Below are 26524 nucleotides of genomic sequence, written 5' to 3' on the forward strand. Positions count from 1 at the left end.
CATATTCTTTTCCAGTGGCCCAAATTGTGCAAAATCAACTCCTTTAAATGATGTACATACATTATGAAAATTTTGTACAAAATTCCTTAGGCGCCGAACGCCGCCGCCGCCGCGCCGATATTTTCTTAACTCGGCGGCGGCGCGTGAGGAATGACAAATAACGGCGGTGGCGGCGGCGTGGCTCGGCGGCGTATACCTCCATTGTCTTGTACTGCTGTAGAGGAGCTATCGGTAAAAGGTAAGGTCTCTCGCGCAAAGTAATTCATTAGCTCTATGGAACCAGATTTAAACTTATCTTCTTTCACCGAGCCGTTGTCTAGTAGAGCCAGCGAGAAAAAGCTACACTTGTAAATTACGAATCAGTGAAGCATTAGGAACCACACCTACGCTTAACGTCATTTTGAACACGGCGCCTGAGGATATTGCAGATAGAATTGTAGCAGCACGAACTGCTATTAGGCTAAGGGAAACCGGGTGGTAACACTCTAAAGTTCTGGGGGGCTTTGACTTCGCCCTGAACACATAGATTGCAGCGCCTCCGAAATGCCTCCCAGAAGCTCCTTCTCTACCTATATTCCCACAAGAGAGGGCTGGGTAGGGCGGGATTCCGAACTTCTGCATTGTCTTTCAGGTGGAAATAGCTGCAATAAACGAAGCGGTAGACTCACTGCTAAAGGGTGTGATGGTGCGTTAGAAATCGGTAAAGGAATATCTGACTTCTTTATCCATCGCTTCAGAGTACTTCTTAGGTACTTCTTCTAGTTTAGGTGCCGGGTCAAAGTGACATCGCGGAAAACTGCGTGGCTGATGACCTGGCGTTGGGAAGGCACCCTTAAAACGTTATCCCAGATAAGGAGCAACTAGGGACGCCTCTGTCCTCCTGCGATACAATCTTGGATGGTTGGGCCTAGTGTGAGCTCGGCGACTAGACTAAAACGTATACTTCATACTCGCAATAATGAAATTGCATACTTTAACTAAATACCTAATAAAATGGACAAAAGAAAGCGATGCTCCTTTTGTGACATAAAAGAGGAAGAGAAGCAAATGTTTTTATAAGGCACTTTAAAATACTTTTTGCAGCGCAAGTAACGACCCCATCGTTACCCCTTAAAGGTGCCGAATACCACGTTACCTCTCAAGAGATAGTGATGGAGGTTCTGACAGGCCATTGTGCGATTGATATTCACTCGGTGAGAATAGGAATTTCAACCGATCCCTTTTGTATCAGCTGTCAAAAGGAAGATGAAGTGGAATCATCTCCACACTTTCTTTTAGACTGTCCAACCTTCGCGAGGCTAAGATGGGAGCATTTTGGCTCGCTCTTCTGAACTAACACTGAACTCTCAGGGATCGAAATTAGCCGCATTCGAAATTTGGTATTCGGCTCGTGGCGTTAACCTAACCCAACCTAACCCGTACTTCTTTGAGCTATTAAATAGTTGGTCACATTAGATTCGACACTCATAAATAATGTTTACTTGTCCTAAGTGAAATTTACCTCGCTTCCTATCTTGAACATTTAGTCTTGCAAATTTGTGCAATATCAAATATTTCGCACTAATCTGGAGAGACTACTTTGGTTGCATTTACCACACTTGTTGCAAACCATTCAATTCACCGCTGATTAGCGGAGAAAATTATTTGATATTTGGTAATATATTTTGAAAGAACACAGCCACCGCCACATATTTTATTTGTTACCTACATTTTTTGAAGCTCTCTGGATATAATCCAAAATGTTTGTGATTTCATCCGCTCACATTTTGTCCCGATTTTCACGTTTTAATCCTTTTTTCGCTTGGTGATGCATCTTGTTTGTGCTTATGTAATCTGATGATAGCACCTCATGATTCAATAATTAAAGGTTCGATAAACTAACAGTTGTCTCTCCCGCACCGCTTACAAGTATGTATACGTTTTGTACAATATGTTTATTTTCAAATGCATATAATGAACATTTAACAGATGAAAACATAATTTTTTTTTAATTCGATGTTTACATAAACTTCATAGTAGTTTTATTTTAATTTTGAGCCCCTTTGCCGTTTTTATGCCGCTAAATAGCACATAAATTACATTATTCACGTAGATTTCTTAATATTTCCTGCAAGTACATTAGCATTTATAAAAGGAATTTCACTACTAATTGCCTACTTTGCGTACTTTTCTACTACCATTTTCGCAACAAGGGGTTTCATTTGTTTCCCTTTCTCCGTCCTTCGTAAACGCAACCTTGTAAGGGAGTGTCGAAACACGGCAGTGCAACATATGCAATGGACTTTAGGGATGCATATTTGCAAAAGTATTCCAAATGCATAGCCGCATATTTTATTAGTGTTTTACAAAAAAAAATACTGCACAAGTTTCCAACTGCAATGACTCAAGATCATTTACAAAAGTTCCTGAACAGGCGTGAACTTTAAGTAACATAAATAATGCCCGCTTGTCTATACATATATACATGTTAAAAAAAATGCGACTTGTCTTATGCTTTTTGCTTTTGACATACGATTTCGGGCTTTAATTTGTCAGTTGATTACATCATTCTAATACCGAACAGAAAAACCACTAAAACCACACCCAAATTCCTTTTCGTTTCATCATAACTTAATTTTTTAAATGCTTAGTAGATGGCTGCCCTAACTTAATTGGAAGCGCTTAGTTAAAAGGCCGTTCACACCAGGCTAACTAAAAGTTGCCCTATAAAATCGCCTCATGTAAACACCGCATAACTCGCGGTTGTATCATCATAATACGTTTATTGAAAAGTTATAAGAATTTCGCAACAAGTGCTGAACAAACATATTGTACTTTTATGTAAAACTCGGCATGTGTTATCTGAACAGTTATTTTTTGTAGTATGTTATTGGTATATGAACTCCACCCTGTTCAGCTGTTATCTCAGTTGCCTACATATGTACCTACTTACACATATACTTATGCATATTCGAATGCATAATCATTCGTAAACAATTGCTTTTGACTGCTGAGCCGACAAACGCACTCATTGTCGTTCAGACAATATCCGAATATGTTCTTATCTTATCTAGATAGTATAAAACCTTTTTACTCAGTAATATTTTCTGAAAACAAGTGGATGACGATGGCGAATTCAAGTAGTATCCGTACAAACTTTCATTGGTTTAATGTGCTTAACCCCATTAATTAAATTCAAATAATGAGAATGTTTTTGGTTTGGTTGCTTTTCCTTCGGAATGAAAACTCCTAATTTTTTATGTTGCTCAGAAGCGCTACCATAAAAATTTTTTTGGAGGATGTTTTGCATATAAATCATAATTGGAAAATTTATTATCCACTACAGATATATTCTTTATGCAAGTATTTATAACTTGTCCATAGTAATGAGAGTAGAAAAAAATATATTTAAAATAAAAAAGTTAATACTAAAAAAACTTTAAAACAAGCTTTCTAAATATGAACCAAACCGGGCCATAAATATGAGTAAACTATAGATTTCGACTCCTGCGCCAACTACCGGCAAACATTTTTGTTGAGTTTTCCTTTTCATGGAAGAAATATATTTCTCATAAATATAAACTAAATGAAACCATAGATGCAGGTTTTCGATATATATCGACCCCGCGCTACCTACCGGATACATTTTTTTAGGAGTTATTTCCTTTCATGTAGGTAATATACATTTCAAATATAAACCGAATCGGGCTATAAATACGGTCACCTGCGGATTAATTCATCTTTCATATTGCATTGTCATCGTGTTCTGAGATAAGTTTGAAATTGCAAGTCCCTAGCTCATCGGGTTTAAAATTAGCCCAATCAAACCAAGGTTCATAAAATAGAAGGTTAATACATGGTGCTGTAAAAAATTTGTTTTCCTTCAATGACGTAGTTGCGAAGTGAGTTCCGATTGGCTGAAATATTTTACGAAAAAGGGGAGTACACAAAACGCAGAAAATATAGTTTCCGTGTATCATGTTTCAGGAATCCTAATCAAGTGGGCATTTTTTATATAAAATCGTGGTAAAGCTTATTATAACAACATAAAATGTTATAACTTGACGTTAAACTGGATTAACATAATAATATTCGTACAATAGTGACAAATGAAATGTAAATCGAATGCTTATTGAAATTTGCTGGTGATGTTATTCTTGAAAGTGAGCAGAACGCACTGGCGCATTCTTAAATAAAAAGCGTTCATAACATTGGTAAAACCGAAATTACCTTTTTCGGTGTAATTTTTGCAATCAAAAACAGCGCACTTAAATTTTTAATAATTTAAATAAACTCAAAGACTCAGAAAAAAGCACAAACTTCAACGCAAATTGTCAAACGGTAAATATCACGGTTACACATATTTGAAATAAAACTTGATGTATTTTTGACTAAAATAGTGTATTTTTATAATCTGGCAACTCCAAAAATTGAGCCATCTACGTCATCAAGATGTTAAACAAGTTAAATAAAAGCTTGTAATAAAACGGTTTTCGTTGGAACTTTCGATTAACACAAAAACAGTGCATCGATGAACTTGTTTCGGATTATGGTGAAGAAACACCATCAAGCCCCAGTATTTATAAATGGTATAATGCGCGCTCAAGCGGGTCGTACATGACTCGGCGATGAACATCGAGAAGGACGTCCAATATGGATTTGTGTGCCAGAGAACATCAATGCTGTGCGCAGAAGGATAATACAGGTTTACAAGAAAATAGTTTCTGCATATTGAACCAAACCTCTATATCACTATGTTATTAGACGCGCTGAATACGAATCCGAACCTCCATCGCGCCGGGTTCGAGGTCGGGTTTGAAGGCCAAATAGCGAAAGATTCATTGAATAAACCAGAAATTCATATGTGTTGGGTTTTCAACTTGCTGAACTCGAATCCGAGGTCCGTTAACCTCCATAATGTCATTTGAAATTCAAATAGGAAACAAATTTATTCAATATCTAAAAAATTCTCTTTGAATTCAAATTGACAGGGGTTGAAATTCACTCGTAAGGGAATTACAGAACCTGCCTGATACATAGGTTACTGTTGTCGTTGAATCCGAATATGGGGATCCCTTGATTCTTCCAGGTCATCTAGTGGTCGTGTTTAGGTCAAATTCAATAGCATTGCATTGAATTTGCGTGATTTTCTGGCCAAAACAAAATTTTTACATGAGTTAACATACCTAACTTTTTTCTTGTTGCTATATCTTATATAATACAGTCAAACTTAGGAAAGGTAACTTTTTTTTTTAAGTTATAATGTAGTAAGCAATCAGCAGTTAAATTCTACTTATTTTTGTACAACTGAAAATTGGATTGAGCGGGAGACATAAAGTGTAAAGTTGAATAACTGTTATAAAAATATTAGAACACCTTATTAAAAAAGAGTTGGTATGAAGGCTAAAGCAACGAGTAAGTAGATGTTAAGCGTGTTTGAAACAAAATATTGCAATTTTAGTTTGGCGATGAAATCACTTTTTTGGGGTCTTATAAATTGTTCGATTTTTCTTAAAACTTTGCATAAACCTAGGAAATTTCGGCTGGCTTTGGCTAAGGTACAGTTATTAAATAATACAAGTATTACATCTTGTGCGCTTATCTCACCATAATTTGTGGTAGATTTTTGTGCGATATCTGCCGACTCAGAACGGCAATTTTATTTTTCCATGGCAGAATACACGCGGAGGTTTGCCATTGCCTGCCAAGGGTCGACTGCTAATAGAAAACACTGTTTTGTTTTTTATTTTTTGATTTTGGGTTGAGCTGGGCACTGAAAGTGAGCAAAAGAACAAACAATTCGTTTGGTTTGCACTCAGCGTGTATTGTTAGAGCTCGTCAACAGATATAAGCGTATGAGTAAAAAAGCCAAATCAGCTGTATGGATCTTTAAAAATTAGAAAGTAAAAATAAAAAAACAAGAGTTTTAGCGCAAGAGGCGGCATTATTCGCAATATCGGGTCATGTGGCTATAGTACCGCTAGAGGAACGCACAACGGTCAATTCTGAGTGGTACACAATCATTTGTTTGGCAGCGGTTTTGAACCAACGGAGCTCTCACACACCTTGTCAAACAAATGATGTTTTCAGCCGCACGGTCCTGATTTGATACTTAATGAATATACACGTCTTATTTTCGACATTCTTACGTTATGGGGGGTGGCTGAAAAAAAAAAAATGGACCGCCCCATTTGAACATATGTATGTATGTCTATGCAAATGTATCTATGAGTACCGCTTTTTATGCGGCTGTTTAACTACTTGAAGTATGCACATTGAATTGAATCCAATCAGTTATTTGCATTTTTGCACAATGACACAGATTCCGTTCGGCAATGCCATATATGTATGTACGTGTACAAATATTTATACACATGTACCTACCAGGCATTTATATACTGCTTACTCGTGCACACTTAAAGTACAAAACCGCGTATCAACAAAATGCAAAACCGCGTATCAAGATAATGCAAAACCGCGTATGTGAGGTTGCATAAATTTATTTCTAGAGAGTAAAGACACTCATATTTCAAAATGGTCTCTTTTTTATAAAGCAATCGCATTTCAGGCTAGTATATTTCAGGACGAATGGATAAGGCGTGAGCTAGCTTGTGTCAGCAAATCCAATTTTTGGCAAAAAATGTTTGTTACGCGGTTTTGCAGAACGACGACACGCGGTTTCGTACTTTAAAGGACGATATGTACATAAATACAAACCTAAATACATATGTACCCCGTAGCGAATGTCATGCATGAGTCACTTAAGTTTATTGTACGGCTGTGTTACTTCTTAAATGACTTTGTGCTCCGTTTATCTGGAAGTCGTTCACGACGTTTTCAGAGAAAATGTAATTTGGTCGTTGATGCCCTCTGCATGACTTTGTCATACAGTGATCATTGATGACGTTCAAGCGACATTATCCTGAAATGGACTTTTTATAAATCACCGTTGCAAAACATTGTCTGTTATAAGTCTTTGATAGGAGTACACCTGCATGACATTGTCACCAATGTCATTGTCAGCTATGTATCGTTTAGGATTCACAGCAAGTGCGACGATGTCACTAAATTCTCATTAGTGACGATGTCACCGGTGACCATTTTCGCTACTGGGTAGATACACATTTATGTGCACAGGTAAGGCAGTATTTTGTTGAAGGGCATGACGCCTTTCAATTATTCATACAATCGACACGCTAAAAGCATTAGTTGATTTCTATAAAAAAGCGTAGACTTAATTGAACTCATGCGATATGCATATCGTCGTTTAAAGTACAAAACCGCGTATCAAGATAATGCAAAACCGCGTATGTGAGGTTACATAAATTACTTTCTAGAGAATAAAACACTTATATATCAAAATGGTTCTCTTTTTTATAAAGCAATCCCATTTCTGCTTAGTGTATTTCAGGACGAATGGATAAGGATTGAGCCAAGAGCTTGTGTGAGCAAATCCAATTTTTGGCAGCAAATGTCAGTTACGCGGTTTTGCAGAATGACGATACGCGGTTTTGTACTTTAAACGACGATATGTATGTACATGTAGTACGTCCATGTATGCGTAAATTCCCAGCTGATATTCCTATTGACTTTTTTGAGTTGTGCGAGGTCAGTTTGATCTAACCCCTATAGTTTTGCATATCCTTTTGTAGTTTGATAACAATGTGGGATATTTTAAAATTCAGTTTTGGTAAGTACTTTTAATGGCTCAAAAACATTATTTTCTTGCGTATCACTTATGGACGAAGGGGACCAAACTAGTATCATTAAATTAAATATGTACATACATATGTTTACAATTCATCAGACCAAGTCAAAAGAAACAATTTCAATTTTTCCCCGGAGCTTAAATATGTATGTACAGTGCATTAACTCAAAAAAACCCATTTTTAAGAAAACGTGAAAAACTGATTGATTACCGCATCATTTCGACTTAAACCTATTTCGGTGAATTTTAAGTTAATCTTTTTTCAGAGAGAATGCAAATTTCAACTAACAACATTTTCAGTTCATTTATAACAATCAAAGCTGGGTAAATGCAATTACATTACAATTACATTCCTCAGTAATTGTAATAAGGATTAAATTCCTTCAGTTCACAGCAAAGGAATCGATTACTTTTTCAATTCCTTAAAGTAATTTCAAATGGAATGGTTTTTTTTCCTTAATTCCATTACAAGGAATTTCATATTGTAATTGGAATAAATTACGTGCTAGTAATGTAATTTTTTTTTCAATTCCTTTGAAAGGAATTGAAAATGTAATTTTTTTCCAATTCCTTTGAAAGGAATTGAAAATGTAATTGATTTTTTTTCGAATTCCATTCCTCATAGTAATTTAAAAGGTAATCGAAAAATGTATAAAAAAAAATTTTACTGTTGAATTGCAATAGCTTTGTTAAATTTCTTGGTTGCTTACTGCTTTGAATAAATAACTTATACCTAAATAGTATTACTAATTGGACTTTAAGAAAACTGAATAACTTAAACTGTAGATGTTCAGTTTATAGGGTAACGGTTAAATTTTCCAGATCCTACCGCGAACGCGCTTCGCGGCAGATGAGACCCATAAATGTCGAAGCAGACATAACCCGCCCGGACTGTTGCTGCCTTGGGCACTGCTGTTCTCTTGGACTAATCCCTGCGTATCTATAAAAATGCACTGACTTAATTGTGTATATTATGGTACCCTTAATTCTACCCAAAATGGCGTGTCTTCTGGGGCCTTTGAAATACTCTTACTGGTATCCTGCGTTACAAATGAGGATAGAGTCCGCTTGAATCACGAGCCCTGTCGGACTGGAGATCCTACCTCCTAAGAGTTTTATAAACAAATTGTATTGCTATGGCTAAATTTTGATGATAACACTGTAACGACGCTAAAATGACACAAAAAAACGCCGAGACACGTATAATTAGTTTTAAGTAGTATGTTACGGATCTGTATACCGTTTTTTTAGATAAGGTCATTTAGTCAAGTTATTTTCATTTTAAGTTTGCATTGCGAATGAAAAAATTCAAACTTTAACATAAAAATAAAAAAAATGCTAAAATTAAACTAGCATGATTTAAAATATTTTTCCCGAGTGATCAACAAAAATTTAAAATATATTGTACATTTACACTGAAAGGTTGTAAGTGTCTTGTACAAACGTCCGCAAAGGTTGCAGTTGAACAGGCAATTAGGGTGGGTTTTTGCCGTGGTTTTTGAAGAGCTTGTGCGCTGTTGTTGCAGTAAAGGGTAGGTTTTTTATTTCTTGATCCACTGAAGGCAGAAAAAACCGGGAAGGTTTATTAAAACGGGTCATTTGTATTTTATATTGTAATTGTATCTGAAAATTTTGAAAATTTCTTTATATAATTCCCAAATCTTAACTAAAGATACTTAAAAAGATATAAAATATTCTTTATTTTATCAATTTAACTGAGCTAAAATTTTCAAATACCCCTCGAAAGTATTTTTGAAAGTCTTCTTTTTTAAGCCTCTTTAATTTGATACCTAGATCAATTAAGTTAACTTAAATTTTCAAACAGGTGGCAACCCTCCTCCAACATATTTTCGGCAGTAAGCCTTCTTAAAACTCGTTAGTTTGATTCCCAAAATGCAGTATTTCATTTACTTTATCAAAATAACCGAGTTTAAGTTTGCAAAGAGGTGGCAATTTTACTCAAAACTATTTCTAGAAGTTATCTTTCTTAAACCTTTTTAATTTAATATCTATATTGTAATATATCAATTAGTTTATCAATTAAATTGCGCTACATTTTTTAACAGGTGGCAACCCTCCTTTAAAATATTTTCGACTTTAAGCCTTTTGAAAACTCTTTAGTTTGAAACCCACATGGCAATATTTCATTTACTTTATCAATTTAACTGAGTTACAATTTCCAAATGGGTGGCAGCCCCCTTAAAAATATTTCCAACAGTTGTGTTTCTTAAACCTCTTTAATTTGATACCCGTATTCATTAATTTTATCAATATAATTGGGTTAAACAATTTTAAAATAGGTAGCAACCCTCCAAATGTTTGCGATATCATTAGTTCTGGTATTATACCGAATACTATAAAAAAAAATATTCAAAACGGTTCAGCCGTTCTCGAGTTTTGATGACCGTGACATAAGAACACAACATTTATATATATATATATATATATATAGATATTCATAGAAGATGTCCAATGTGTGCTTTCGATTTTAATCTTTGACCACAACAAAAATTCCACATGTTACATTCGTGAATGAACTTTCAGTTTATCGATTACTTTTACAATTCCTTTGAGTAATTGAAAAAACTAAAGTACTCTTACAATTCCAGGTAATGGAATTGAAAAAAAAATCAATTACATTTTCAATTCCTTTCAAAGGAATTGGAAAAAAAATTACATTACTAGCACGTAATTTATTTCAATTACAATATGAAATTCCTTGTAATGGAATTAAAAAAAAATCAACTACATTTGAAATTACTTCAAGGAATTGAGAAAGTAATCGATATATAATAGTAGGATGCTATTTTGTCCAAAATCATATATGAACAATTTAGGTACTGCTGAAAATTTGCTATCGTTGTTTGTTCAAAACTTTTCTACAATTTTCGGAAATTACAGTTTGACATACAACGTACACAATTTAGTTCACATAACAGAAAGCTTAAAATCAATAGGTTCATTTTCAAGCTTTTCGGCGTAAGATTTCGAAAATTATCTACAGACTCTGAAAAACTATGTTAAAAAACCGACTCACATACTCCAACAACTAGTAAATCAAATAGCAGAAGAACGCTTGCTCAGAAAAGATAAACCCAATGGGTTTAAAGAATTAAAAATCAAAGGTTTATGTTTTTATTTCCAGGATTGTATATTGTGTTCAAAACAACCTGACAGCTATTGCCTTATTAATCCTTATGAACCAATAGAAATTCAAAGATTTTCTGAAGACAAAAAATTTGTTATAGGGAAAAAAATTACAAATTGAAGAAGCTTTTTTTTGTGAACCGGTCGATTCGTTTACATTGGGTATATGTACAGCTGATTGCTCATTAGATAGTACGTAAGTTTATTATCCTATAGAAAAAATAGAATGTAAGTTAATGGGTCTTCGTTATGATGACAGTATGCTACTTCTGCCACTTTTGCATGGGTGCTATTAATTAATCTGTAAATAACAAAATCTGTAAATAAATAAATTTGTAAATCTGTAAATAAATCACACTTTTTAACAACTTTTCAAAAAAGTCAACGCGGTTGAAATACGCAATGTCAAAGAAAATCAAGAGAATAGTTTTAGCAGATTCGGAAAACATAGCAACACCGTGTAAGTTTTATATTAATAATAATATATACTATAGATATAAACTACAAAAATTACAATTGTTCTATTCTATGTAGATAAGAAACCAGTTCCAGCATGCGAGAGTTGTACATCCTTAGTGGAGGGACTGAAAACTTTGCAAGGTAAATTAATTTACTTAGATACAAAATATGTTTATCAAACCATTCATTATTGTTTTTTTTCAGAAACCGTGGAAAATTTAAAAAAAGAATTTAATTGTAAGAATTTTTTCATATTTTATAAACCGTATCTACTCAAAATGATGCTGTGATGTCTGCACTTGCTCATCAAAAGATTCTATTGGAAAAGTTAGTACGGCAAGACAACGTACTTATTTCGGTAAAGCAATATTTTCCAATAAAAAACACTGAGGGCCTACAGACAATTGAATCAAAAACTGTTCCCGAAAACACCCATTTGTTTGTAAGTACTAACATTGTAAATAGTTATAATGCTAGACGTTATAATAATTAATATATTTGGCAGATTACCACTATGAGGACATTATTTAACCATTCGGTGATGAAAAATTTAACCTATGTGTTGACAACCGAAATAATAATGGCATATAATATTTTACTCAGCCTTGTTGGGTAAATAGCATTATATTATTTTTTAATTTATTATTAATTATTACTATTATTTTTTTTATTTTTAACAAATTGCATTAAGATATTAATTTTTTAATTTATTATTTTTTCTTCGTAGAATCGATAAATAGCATAACGAGTTGTGATGAGCCTGATGTGCAACTCAGGAAGGCAATGCAGCTGCACAAGAAGCGAGAGTTCCAAAAACGAAGTTCAGACAAAGCTGCGCAATCAACAAGCCAAACTACAGATTACAATTAAGAATATTTAGCAAGTAAATGAATTTAGTTTGATTTAATCAAAACTTTTATTTTTATTTAAGTTTATTCAAAAATTAACTATAGTGTTTATTTTATTTTCAACCAAGATGCTTTCTTTTCCATATTTAATGTTATTAGAAAAGATAAAAGATATAGTATTTATTGTAGCTGAATGCTTTTCTTTTAATAATATTTAATGAAAAATGCATTTTAATTTATCTTCGAAAGTTTGAAATATTTATGTACATATTTATTTTTCTTTTCAATTAATAATACTTAAAAAATTCAACACTAATTATTGGCAAATCTATGGTTGCTAAATAAAAATGTGTAATATATTAAATTATACTTAATCAAAAGTTTTTTTTATTGTATATTCATGAATGTATTTTATTTTTTAACTCCCAAGCTATTGGTTTTGGTCTATAATTGGCCTAGAATTTGTTTGAGTATTTTGAACTGCTATGAGATTGGTATATTTGGTCCATAATTGGACTAGTATGATCCTGTCTATTTTTAACTAGTATGAGACTGGTTTATTTGGTCCATAATTGGACTAGTATGCTCCTGTCTATTTTGAACTAGTGAGACACTGGTATATTTTGTCCATAATTGGACTAGTATGTTTCTGTCTATTTTGAACTAGTATGAGACTGGTATATTTGGTCCATAATTCGACTAGTATGTTTCTGTCTTTTTTGAACTAGTATGAGACTGAAATATTTCTAATCGAAATCTGACAATTGCCATCTCGTAGGACATCCCCATGTTAAAAATACCAGTTGCTTGTATGGAAAAAAGATAGTTGGCTGACTAGTTGGGCATGCGGTTCATACTAGTTGTGAGGTAGTTTACAACTAGTACATTTGACTGCAGCGTATGATCAACAGTACAAAGGCTAATGCATTTGAAAAAAACACTATGAAAACACCAGTACCCAAGTCAAAAAAATATATGTATTTACTATTATTAATATACTATGTATACATACTAGGGAATTCAATCCCGAAGCATTTTAGCATTCCCGGGATTTCGGGATGAAAAAATTCTAATCCCAGGATCCCGAGATTTTTCGGGATTTCAACTTCATCACAACTTTTGCATTTAATAGTAGGTTCGCCTTTTTTAAACCACACAGATTCGTTGTCCCCGTGTTTGGTCTTACAGGAAGCATAATGCACCTTAGTAAAATAGTCCGTAATTTAATGTCTAAATATTTTTATAGTATTCCTAAATATCTATATTAATTGTAAAAACCTCTTTTACTAATATCTTCAGAAATTCATTTTCCACAAAACGCCAACAAAATAAAATGAGGAACAAACCTTCCACACTATAAAATCTTGTCGTGTTTTCTATTGCTACCAGATTTTTCGTTATTACACAGTTCGTGCACAAAATGTTTGAACAATTACAGTTATTCAGGCAGGTTCAGAAATTCACGTCCGAGTGCAAATGGCTCAAGTTCACTTTGAATCAAAATTTTGGTGTTCTGTATATCTCATTTTTCAAGTCAAATGAATTAATTTTTTCGGTTTCAACATCTCTTTTATTCCGTAAATGACTTAGTAAAAATCTCGGGATCCCGGAGCTGTAATCCCGGGATTTCGGGACACGGGGAAGTGTCCGGGATCCCGGAATTCTGAATCCCGGGATTGAATGCCCTAATACATACATATACTGGCGGTCAAAAATTTGATTGGTGATTGGTTTTTATTATATTTACAATGTTTTTCAAGCTAAAATTTTTATACCCGAGCGCACATGTGCACAAGGGTATTATAACTTTGTTCACATACCGGTTGTTTGTAATAGGCAAAACGAATCGAGATAGATATACAAGAAATCGATTAAGCGGTGACTGTCTGTCTGTCCGTCCGTCTATGCACACGATAACTCGATTAAAAATTGAGATATCTTAACGAATCTTGGTATGTGTACTTCTTTTCGGTGTGGGACGGACGGTAATGAAAATAGGAAAAATTGGACAATAACCACACCTACCTCCCATATAACGGTAGTATTCAGAAATACGAAAACTGCGATATTTTAGTAACTAAATACTGAAGCTTATTCACTTAAAATTGATATTTACAATCATTTTTAGGCGAAAAATAAGAATATTATAAATTTTTGAAAAATGGGCGTAGCCACGCCCATTTATGATTACACGTGTATATCTTTGGAACCGCTCCATCAATTTCTCCCAAACTTGGCACGGTTGTTGGTCTTGATACAACATACCTAATGGCTGAAAATTTTTAAAATTGGACCACCCTGGTGCGAAATAAAGTCAATTGACATTATTACCTTCTTGAAAGCGAAATAAAATCCATTGACATATTGCTCTTTCAAACATTAAATTTACTTAGCTTCGCGTACCCCGCGCGACCGGCGCGCCACACCACGTCACTCTACGCCGCCATAAAATAAATAAATTGGAAATCAGAAGTAATATATCAGTGATGACAGGTAATAAGTCCCAGATGGTTTCTAAAATCACAAATTAGTTTTTGTGCAAATTGCAGATAGAGGGTATTAATAAATTTAAGCCCTCGATTTTTCACATTTTTTTATTTGTAAGTTATTGGAAGATTTCTGCTGCGTTTTAGCAACAATTTGTCTGCAGTAAAAAGGCATATAATATGTGTTTCAAAAGTGTGTGAAAACCTATCAATTAACTTACATGATCTCGGTTCCGATATTAAATCATCAATAATTTTTTATACCCGCATTTTGGCACATTGGCTTGAATGTGCCATCTAATAAATAGTGTCGTCGTTCTCCTTAGCTGCTTTTAAACGATGTCGTCACAAATTGCTGGCGGAGACATGAATACAGTGTAAGAAAATTCCTTTTCTATAATTGTTTCCTTATAGAAAGGTTGGTCTTTTTTCCACCTTAGACATTCCGAATTCGTTCAAAATATGCTAATTTAAAACACAGAATTCTTTCAGTGTTCCTCCGGGGTTTTTGGACATGGACTGTTTCTTCAATTTAATAGTGTTCGCTTTATTTTTGTGGAAACGAAACATGTTTTGCAAGTTCTGGATCGTTTCTACACTCTTTCTTCAAATATTTCTTGTATTCCAGCTGCGTTTTGCGTTTGGTTTTTCGCATCGTGTTTTACTATATGCGTAATTTTAAATTTTTTAATAAAATAAATTGGTGGTAGTTCATGATTGTGTGTGGATTAATAGCACCACACTGAGGATTTCGCAATAACCTTTTTCATCTATTAAAAAACAACACTTATTGTATTGTAAGAACAACATTTTTTTCTATGAATCGTCATACTTTAAGCATTGTTGACGCTATTTCCATTTGAATGAGGAAATAGCGTCAATGACTTTATTTCTAAATTTTTATTGACTTTATTTCGCTTTTGAAAAGGTAATAATGTCAATTGACTTTATTTCGAACCAGGGTGGGAAACAAAGTCAATTGACCTTATTTCCGTTGATCTTGTTACCTGTCACTTTATTATGGCATACCTTTTGCGTCTGGCGCTTTGCTGGCAAAATTATAAATGTCACGCAAAGCCACAAAGTTTTATCGGGCATCAGCTTTAGTGTAAACAAAAAATTTAGTGTAACTTGTTATAACAAATATTATACATAAACATGAATTTTTTAATGATCTCAATCGCTTAATACCACCCTTTTTATTTTTTAATCTTATTACACATATTGTGTATATTCCGGAAAAAAAAATCGGAGTCCCACTAAATTCCGTGAATGTTGGAGTTTTTGTCAATCGCCACGCATGTTTTGTAGGCAAAAAGGCATACCATTTATCAATACTCGACTCGGTTTTCGTTTTTTTCTTTATCGCCATGCAAGCCACGGGTGCCCAAACTATGTTTCCTCTAAACAGCAGCCTTTGGCCAATACCGCCATATTTTCACACTTCCTTGCTAATTGCCTAAGCTTACTAATACGAAATTACTTGAGCCAATGACTTGAATCGCTACATGCTATCTGTGCAACTCCTTGACTCTGAAAAAATAACTGTAACGTTTTATTTATTTGCGAAGCCTATTAGAGAACTACTAATTTCTAAAGCTGATTTCAATAACAATTGATTTTATTTGCGTTTATTTATTTTCTTTACAGGATTTCAATGAACAGTGCCCATATTCGCTTTCACCAGTCAGTACGAAAAGCCAAAAACTACTGCGATCGCCGCGGAAAGCAACTAGAAAAATATCTCGGATACCATTTAAGGTACATAAATGATAAAGTACAAATAAACAGTTCACTTTTTTAACTAAAATACACATTCTTTCCTCTTTAACAGGTGTTAGACGCTCCCGAACTTCAAGATGACTTTTACTTGAATTTGGTCGATTGGTCATCGCAAAATGTGCTTGCTGTCGGTTTAGGCAGTTGCGTTTATTTGTGGAGCGCATGTACTAGTCAGGTGTGAATGATAATTATTATTGCCACGAATATTAGCAAATATTACAGGTCTTATGTTGTAGTAACATTGAAATTTTGCTTTTGTTTGTCTGCAATCGTTTAAAAATCTTTGGCTCCTATATGTTCGTTTTCAATCAACCAAATTAATTTGAATTTTCAATTTACAGGTAACTCGCCTATGCGACCTTAACACGGATTCGAATACCGTAACATCGGTGTCATGGAATGAGCGCGGCAATTTAGTGGCAGTTGGTACACATCACGGCTTCGTCACAGTTTGGGATGTGGCTGCAAGTAAACAAGTAAGTATTGCAATATGCCTTTTTGGATTTGTTTACATTTAAATGAGCCTCCTCATTTCTAGATTAATAAATTGACTGGTCACTCAGCACGTGTAGGTGCATTAGCGTGGAATGGTGAAATTTTGTCGAGTGGTTCACGTGATCGTTTGATTATACAGAGGGATACCCGCACACCAGCGCAACAATCAGAACGTCGTTTGGCAGGCCACCGACAAGAGGTTTGCGGCCTTAAATGGTCACCCGACAATCAGTACCTAGCGAGTGGCGGTAACGACAATCGCCTATATGTGTGGAATCAGCATTCCCTTAATCCAGTACAATCGTATACAGAACATACTGCAGCGGTAAAAGCCATTGCCTGGTCCCCACATCATCATGGTTTATTGGCAAGTGGTGGTGGCACTGCCGATCGTTGCATTCGCTTTTGGAATACCCTAACAGGTCAGCCGATGCAGTGCGTCGACACCGGTTCACAAGTGTGCAATTTGGCTTGGTCGAAACACTCGTCTGAGTTGGTATCCACACACGGTTACTCTCAAAATCAAATATTGGTATGGAAATATCCTTCTCTGACACAAGTGGCAAAGCTAACTGGACACTCGTATCGCGTGCTTTACTTGGCATTAAGTCCGGATGGAGAGGCAATAGTAACAGGAGCTGGTGATGAAACTCTACGCTTTTGGAATGTATTTAGTAAAGCACGCAGTCAAAAAGAGAACAAATCCGTACTGAACCTATTTACCAATATTAGATAAGCACCATTCGAGTGAACAATTGCACTGCTTAAAAAACCTTATAACATGGACAACTACAACATAATGGGCCTAGGCTGCTGCGTCAAAATAGCACCATTCAAAAGTGACTGTCGAAATTCAAAATAAATTTTTAAAACATAGGGCATCTTCTTCCGATTTTTAATTTAATTTTAATGACAAAATTCGGTATTACGGAGTATCAAATTAGATGGCTTAGTGCAGCTTGTTTATAAAATGGAGCAAGTCATTTTCACATTCCATATCAAAATGTGCGAATACTCTAATGGCGTTTTCTTTTCTTGAAAAAATGTCACTTTCGTATATGGCAACATTATCAGAGTGCAACATTTTAAAGAAAGAGCACACAATAAACATGTGAACATGCTGAGAAAAGAACACGAAAACTTGACAACCCTGGCGCAGGGCAGGATAAATGCAAAATTATTTCGAGAAAGAAAACGCCATTAGATATGTAAGTACATATAGCTAATTTACTAATATACTGCCCCAACTCGTAAAACGGATTGTTTTAGCATATCGAGGACTTATATTCAATACCCTCTATCTGAACTTTTCACAAAAATGAGATTCTGATATGAACATGCACCTAAGACTTAACTGTCATCGGTGATGTTAATGCTGACCTTGTATAAGGCTTGACAGAAGAATTTCTATTAAATTGTAAAGTCAGAATTAACTTCAGTGATAACAGGTAAGTCCCAGATGGGTTCTAACATCACAAAGTAGTTTTTGTGAAAATTGCAGATAGAGGGTATTGAATATAAGCCCTCGATATGTTAGCAAAAATACTCGCTATAACATGCTTGGTACTGTGCGTAAATTGCAAAATCTTGTGTACTTTTCGCGTGTGAAGAGAATACGCATTTTCATTTCCCGGCGTGCGTAAGTCGATATGACCGTTTTTTGTAAATGAGCTATATGTCTTTATGTATGTGTGTGCATAAAACAATATACTCCCTCAAAATATGTAGTAATGAAAGTCCATTTCAAAAATAATACAAGTTTTCAACTTCATTATTTTTAAAGTCGAATTTTCATAATACTATTTATCATTACATAAATTGTAGATGTTAGTTAGGATCTTTATTACTATTTCTCGTTCAAACAATTTGCTATGATTAATCGGATTATGTAATAAAATAAATTAGACGAAACTTGTCAAAATTACCTAAAACTGGAGCCGAAGTGACTTGCTTCATTTGAAACAAATGCCACATTGCCTGTTATTTTCTCCAAATAGTTATATCTAAAAGTGTTATTATTATGAACATTGCTTCATTTGGTAATAGTAGTGCAGGGCTCCACAAAACTATGTAACAAAAATTAGTTGCTTTAATCAGATTTAAAAATCAGTTTACGTACTGCATATGGATATGCAAATTGTTTGGTATGCCCTAAAAAATACACATATTCGACTACATATCGACACCTCCAAACCATACTATGCTAAGTCTAAGGTGACTTAGTATGGTATGGTTTGGAAGTGTCGATATGTAAAACGAAATTGTAATTTTCATAAATTGTCATTGTTCTATAAAATTTTGCGTAAGGAAAGAAGTAAAAGCATTTATAGCAACTTAAAAGCGTGCAATCTTTAATATATAACTTTGTACTAATTCAGATTAGCAAATTGCATTACATCACCAAGGAAATTTTCGTTAAACACGATGTAGGAGTATGTTTATTTGAGGCTTATGGTATTTTCATTGAGGTAGTAAATTCTCTAAAAGAAGGAAACCGGAAAGAAGCCATGTACTTGTTTATCCACACAAAAATGTACGGCGTTTAGCTGAGATAGCCTTTGTTTGTCAAGTCGTGAAGAAATGCATTCGCCATTACAGAAGGTTGACAGAAGGTAAAACTCATTCATACTGTGAGTGTTGAGAGTTTTTTTGTCATCTCATGATATATGTACTACATACATATATACTAATGTATGTAAATATGTAACTAAATATTTATAAAAATCGTAAGTTTATGGCACACGTTGAGTTGTTCTCTCTTTTGACAAATGATACAACTTTGCTTTTTGCAATACTATATATAGGCATTTTACGAAACCATATTCCTAAATATTTTATTTTGTACTAAATTAGTCGTCATAAAGTGAGGATTTCATTTGTTAAAAAGCCGCTTTTGAGATGCTCTGGTGTGGTCTCGCGTGTAAGCATGCAAACGCACTGATAACTTAAAATTGCAAGTAAAAATGATTCCTTTATTTAGAACACTTATCCAATAAAATAAAGTAAATAAAAACTAATTTGTTGATTAAAAAGCCAATATTTCAAGATGCTTGGAATATGTGAGCCAAAAAGATAATTAAATACATTTATTTGCTAAGAGTGCTTAAACATCATTAAAAATACTTGCTAATAAAGTATTTCAATTATCTAATAAATACATGAAATACTTCGTTCCACTATCTACCTATATTCAGATATTCAGCAATGTAAGTAATATGAGTTTTTGGAACAATTGCTTTATATTTAATCGACTACCTACTACATACATAAGTAAATTACTTACAACTTTCAATTTTCATTATTTCAAACTTAATTGCATACCATGCAACTTCAAAAAAAAGAAGAAAATTTACATTTGTGACTGCAAAGAATTGTGACTAAAAGAAATATTTGGCAAATATAATTTATATTTGTTTTTGTTCTGTTTTTTCTTAACACCTTTTGTTCATCTTATTTTATTTGAACTCTTAAAAAATGTATTGACATTATTTAAAGGTCACATTATATTTTTTACAATCTTTCGCTAATACATTACTCTATTTTTGTTTTAATTTAATATTGCTAGTTTATATAAAACAACAAGGCGTTTTAATTATATTTAGCAAATTCTACAAAAATATAGTTGAAATCATTCACCTTGAATCCCATCATTAACCTTGAATCCCATCCATCCGTATGTAATACAATCCATTTTCAAATTAATTGGGATAAACTCACCCCCACTTCTTAATTCATTATTTTAGTTATTATTTTGAAAACTTACAAATGTAATTTTATATTTTGTATATACACAGGTTTTACCTGGAATTTAGTCACATGTGTGTATGTAATAATTTTGTACATGCTTAAAGATGTACGATATTTTGAATTATTGAGCTGGATTTATAATTGTAATAATTTTAATACTTAATTGGATAAAAATAAATTTTAAAACAAATGTGTATCAATACATTCCATTCGAAAGTATTTATTAATATTTATCAAGGATTGTTTTCTGTTGTTGCTGTAGCAGCATAGATAAATAATAATATATTGGCGCTAGGTTGTTGTTGTATTGGGTACTAAGTCCTGCCTAGATCAGTTTATCTTTCTACTAACGGTAGGCCCAGGGTAGTTTGGGGAGCTTCTACGACAACAACTATATTCATTTACACGCGCGCAGAAGTCCACGTAAGGGTAAAGCTTTTGACTGTCATTCACCTGGCAGCGGCCAGAAGTGATTCTTCTGTGTTCGGTTTAAATCGCAGCTCACAAAGGCCTGTTCTGTTACAAAAAAATCAAGCTACTAATGGGCAAAATCGATGGATAGATAAAGAAGGAGAATGAGTGGTCAAATAATAAGGCACAATAATTTTTTTTAAGAAAAATGAGCAATAAAGAATGCTACTCATACGCCTGTACACCTGAGTAACACTCTTTTCTGCTCATATTTCATTCAAAAAATTCTTGTGCATTTTCATTTCACCACTCATTCCTTTCTTATTTATCCATCGATTTTCTTCATTGGTAGCTTTATTTTTTTTGTAAAGGAACAGGCTTTCATACAAAATAAAAAAATTTACAAAAAACTCGTTGTTTTACAACGCCTTTATCAACTTGCAATGTTTTATGTCCAAACCACTATTTATACTATAAATATAGCTAAGGTATTTATGCAAACCTAGTGTAGATATCAACCTCGTCGTAGGTATCATATCAAAGACATACAATTAGAAAAACTTGCATAGTCTTCTGTTCCCTTTTCAATGCAAGTTTAATTATTTTAATATCTATTGCAAAGTTTTATACAGACAAGCCTAAAAAGTAGAAAATAAATAAAATGAAATAAAAAAACTTTTTTATATACCACGCTTTTATAAATGGACTAAAAATTAGAAAATAATTATTCTCAGTCCCATAGAATTTGTTTTGATAACTTTTGATTTTGAAATTTTAGCAAAAGTCATTATAAACAATTTATGAAATTGAAAATGAAAAGCGTGGGGCGCATTTAATAGACCTGAACTGATATGAAGCGTAATTTATGTATGTATGTGGGTATATGAATAACGACCGCTTAAAATTTATCTCAAATTTGTACTTTCTCTGTAGAAATTTTAGGCCTGTGTTTGACTGTTGTCTTTTGCTAAAATTTCAAAATCAAAAGTTATCAAAACAAATTCTATGCGACTGAGAAAAATTTTATTTTTATATAGTAGTATATTAAAATTCTTTTATTTTATTATTGTCCAGTTAAGATTTGAATTAATTTAATTTTTTCATCAAAAAACAAAAAATCAGGAATTATTAATTAGTTTCTCAGAGACTATCAGGCCTGTCGAAGAGTTTATGGAGAATTTGATTAGCTTTACTTCGTATACCGATTGTTCAATTCGTTCAAAAGATATATGTCATTAAGTGGAACCACTCTTTCTTAAGCTGAATAACGGTAAATTGCAAATATCTCAGAAATTTATCCATTGAGAAAAAACTTAACTTGATTTTCGGAATCACTGAGCAATTCCACATAGGAATTGGATAGTGGCATCGGGTGAACAAAAAAAAAATGTGATCCAGTGCTAACGAAGATAGACATTGCTTTTATTGCAGCTGATTTGAGATTTAGTATCGAAAATTGAATGGGAAGCGGATAGCACACCTTGTGGTATGTTATAATCAGAGTTCGGAAATAGACGAATTGAATCGTATTGTTTTGTTTCGTTTGACTCATTGCAGAGAGCAAAACACAACCGAAACCCAAAGAAAACTCTAGTTGTATTGGATTTTCTTCTGCTTTTGTGCTCGAGTGCAAACGAAACAAAAGCATAAAGTGCCCAGCTGGGTGAGACAAAACTCGCAGGAATGATTCGTAAACGTTTGCTTGGCGATTTGCTCATTACCAGAGTTCGAAAATAAATTAAATGAATCTTATTGACTCTAGTTGAATGGGTTTTGTTCTGCCTACAGTGCGCAGCTGGTGGTGATTCGCAAACGTTTGCTTGATATCATACCAAAGAACGTAGATAACAAGAAGGGACAACTCGTTATAATTGTAGCGAAAGTGCGCAACAGGGGCGTGCCTTCTCTTTTGCCCTAGTGCATTTTTTGATTGGATGAAAAGGGAAGGCACGCCCCTGTTGCGCACTTCCGCCACAATTATAACGAGTTGTCCCTTCTTGTTATCTACTGTGGCGAATACTGCGGTAACACAAAGCGAACAACGAGAAATAGGCAAAATGTTCGAGGAATGACGTAGAATGTTCCACTAAGAGAAACGTCAAGTTGGATGAACACTGCGAACAGCGAGAGAAAGAGAATGGGCGATGAACTTCAGAACATTCTAGAGTTGCCATGGGTGCGAGCGCAGGTATATAAGAGCCACCACACAGCGGAGTGAGTTAGTTACAAGCCAGCAAGCTACAAGTAAAGTGAGTTGCGAATAAGCAAGCTATAAGTTTAATTGTGTTAACAAGTTTTGTAAAGCGTTGTAATTGCTTTAACGAGTATTGTAAAGTGTTTTTACGGTATTAGCGAGTATTGTAAATTGTTTGTTGTACAATAAAGTTAATTGTACTACACTTTGGTCATCGTGAGCATTTATTTAACAATCCAGCGATACGAGCCGTGAGATATTTGGGAAATCCCATAAGGTTTCAAGGATGATCGTAACAATTGGTGTCAGAAGTGGGATTGTTAAATAAATCCCGAAGGATAAACTACTGAAAATGGCGAAAATTCAGGATCTAAAGATTGAGGAACTCAAGCAGGAGTTGGAAAAACGAAATTTAACAACCTCCGGAAGAAAATTGGAGTTACAATCACGGCTGCGAGAGGCTATGGAAGAGGAAGGTATCGACGTTGACAAATACGACTTCCATCGAACGAAGGACGAACAGAAGGATGAGGCTGATTGTTCGTGGAAGGGTTTGCAGCAGACAGCCGGTAAGGTTGAAGAACAGCAAAAGGCTCCTAGTTCATCAACAGGTATGGACATGAACACGTTATTGGCTGCCATGTCACAGATGATGCAGGAACAGAGGTCGCAGTTGTCGTCAGACGTTTCCTCACAGATGCAAGCGCTGGAGACACGTATATCTTCAGAGGTATCAGCGCAGGTGTTATCGCAGGTGTCATCCCGGTTAGAAACTGAGCTACAGGCACAGGAAGCACGCATATCATCACAGCTGGATGCACAGGATGAAAAAATTACACAAATACAGGACAAACTTAAAGAGGGACAGGAGAAAGTCGAATCAAAGGTAGAAGAATTGGAAGGTCGTCTTCGTGATTTACAGTTGAATCGTCCAGCTACTTCGACGAACGCTCCCAAGGTAAAAACCCCATCCTTTGACGGCACGATTCCTTTCCAGGTCTTTAAGCTCCAGTTCGAAAAAACGGCTGCAGCAAATCATTGGAGCATGGAGGATAAATCCACTGCACTATTCGTTGCATGGAAAGGACCTGCAGCAGAAATATTGCAGACTATTCCCGACTGTGAAAGGAACAGTTACGATGCATTGATGAGTGCTGTGGAGAGACGTTACGGTAGCGAACACAGGAGACAGATTTACTAGATGTAGCTGGAGAACCGCTGCCAAAAAGCCAACGAGACTCTACAAGAATTCGCCTCAGAGATCGAGAGGTTGGCTCACTTGGCTATTGGAGACGCATCTGGTGGGCACCTCGAAAGGGTAAAAATCCAGAGGTTCATCAACGGAATGCGGGACGTGTATACCAAGCGAGAGACGTACGCGAATCCAAAGCCAACATTTGCTGAAACTGTCTCGTATGCTCAGACGCGTGAAACGGCGGCGCTCCTAAGTAGACCAGCCTACAAAGCACATCGCGTGGAAGTGGAAACACCTGACTAGACCAATGAAATGCTGAAGAAGATTATCCAACTGCTGGGCGAGAAAAAGCATGGCTCTGGCAAATGTTTTAAATGTGGAAAGCCAGGCCACTTCGCCCGCGTTTGCAGCGAAAGTTCCAGTGGGCTCAACAATTCAGCAGGACGCAAACGCAGGGCTGAAGGAGACGAATCCAACTCCAATCAATCGTTAAACTAAAACGAGCCAGCAGCATGGGGCGCGCGCTAGCTTCCGCAATTGAATGCCCCATAATCTCCGTCTCGCAAATTGGCAGAAAAGCGAGCAACGTTACTGTTGGTGGATATGTGGACGAACATGAGCGAGTACTAACTGTGGATACGGGCGCATCACATTCCATCATTCGATCTGATTTGGTCACTAAAGAGGTACGGCCATTACCTGGAGCAAGGTTGAGGACAGCAACTGGTGAGGACACCCAAGTTGTAGGAGAGGTAACATGCAAAGTCGCATTAGGGAATGTAACGGTGTTACACAAGTTCATAGTCGCGGCGATTATGGATGAAGTCATCATTGGATTAGACTTTTTATTTGATCAAGGTATGGAGATCGACATGAAGAACAGGATCATGAAGTAGAATAACATGGAAGTGCCCCTGAGGTTTGGGTATGATGGTCCGTACAGCAGCAAGCGAGTGATCCTAGAGGAAAGCGAGCAGATTCCACCGAAGTCAGAAGCAGTTGCTTGGGCGAAGATTGATAGAGATTGTGGGACAAACAAATTGTGGGTTATTGAGGCAACACAAAATTCTACACCGGACGTACTTATTGGTAAAACCCTGGCTAAGACGCAAAACGATGGACGCATTCCAGTTCGAGTACTCAACGAGTTCAAATCATCAATTAAACTCCGAAGAGGAGCTGTACTGGGGCAATGTCGAGAGGTAGAGGCAATCTTCAACTGCGAAAAATTACCTGAAAGCGATTCCATTGGCGAGAATGACATTGCGGAAGACATTAATGCATGGACGGAAGGGTTGGAAGAAAAATACCAGCACAAGGCTAAGGAACTTCTCCGCAGATACTCCAACATATTCGACAAGGATGGCAACAAACCAGACAGGACTAACGTTGTGAAACATCGCATTGATACTGGCGATGCAAGGCCAATCCGTCAAGCTCCTCGGAGTGTTCCACTTGCCAAACGTGAAACTGTTAGCCAAATAATAAAAGAAATGAGCGAGAGTGGCGTGATTTAACCATCAGCGAGTCCATGGAGTTCGCCGGTAGTACTTGTGAAGAAGAAGGATTTTCAAATGCGGTTCTGCGTATACTACCGGAAACTAAACGATGTGACGAAAAAGGACAGCTATCCTCTTCCCAGGATCGATGACACTCTGGAACAAAGTGGTTCTCAACACTCGATCTTAAGAGCGGTTATTGGCAAGTGGAGGTAAGTGACGAGGACAAGGAGAATACAGCTTTCAGCGTTGGAGATGGTCTTTGGCAATTCACGGTAATGCCCTTTGGATTATGCAACGCTCCTGCCACTTTTGAAAGACTTATGGACCATGTGCTTAAGGGACTGCATTGGAAAACATGTTTGGTGTATCTAGACGACATTATCGTATTGGGTAAAAGTTTTGAGGAACACCTGAACAATTTGGAAAAAGTTTTCCAGAGGATAGCTGGCGCTGGTCTGAAGCTAAGTCCTACAAAGTGCTCACTGTTCAAGAAGGAGGTGAACTACTTGGGACACAAGGTGACAACGGAGGGTGTCTGTACTGCGAAGGAAAAGATAGAAGCAGTAAAGGA

The 26524-nt window shown here is 35.4% G+C and overlaps 1 protein-coding gene and 1 long non-coding RNA gene across 3 annotated transcripts in view; both read left to right on the forward strand.

The window, feature by feature from the left end:
- LOC118734051 (fizzy-related protein homolog) overlaps window positions 1–20860 on the forward strand; it is a 194590-nt gene extending 173730 nt beyond the window's left edge. For both annotated transcript variants that reach the window (XM_036463746.1, XM_036463747.1), the window contains 4 exons: window positions 16278–16388; window positions 16462–16584; window positions 16751–16885; window positions 16948–20860. In XM_036463746.1, the coding sequence (XP_036319639.1) occupies window positions 16278–16388; window positions 16462–16584; window positions 16751–16885; window positions 16948–17640 (1062 nt within the window). In that variant the 3' untranslated portion in view covers window positions 17641–20860. The remainder of the gene's footprint in view (window positions 1–16277; window positions 16389–16461; window positions 16585–16750; window positions 16886–16947) is intronic.
- On the forward strand, window positions 10458–12259 carry LOC118734052. The gene is made up of 5 exons (XR_004992324.1): window positions 10458–11294; window positions 11369–11434; window positions 11498–11735; window positions 11799–11905; window positions 12021–12259. It is a non-coding gene; the product is annotated as an uncharacterized LOC118734052 (long non-coding RNA).
- Window positions 20861–26524: the final 5664 nt, after the last annotated feature.

Source organism: Rhagoletis pomonella, unplaced genomic scaffold (assembly GCF_013731165.1).
Source record: "Rhagoletis pomonella isolate Grant_MI unplaced genomic scaffold, Rhpom_1.0 Rhpom_scaffold_00002, whole genome shotgun sequence".
In the NCBI taxonomy this organism is placed as follows: domain Eukaryota; kingdom Metazoa; phylum Arthropoda; class Insecta; order Diptera; family Tephritidae; genus Rhagoletis; species Rhagoletis pomonella.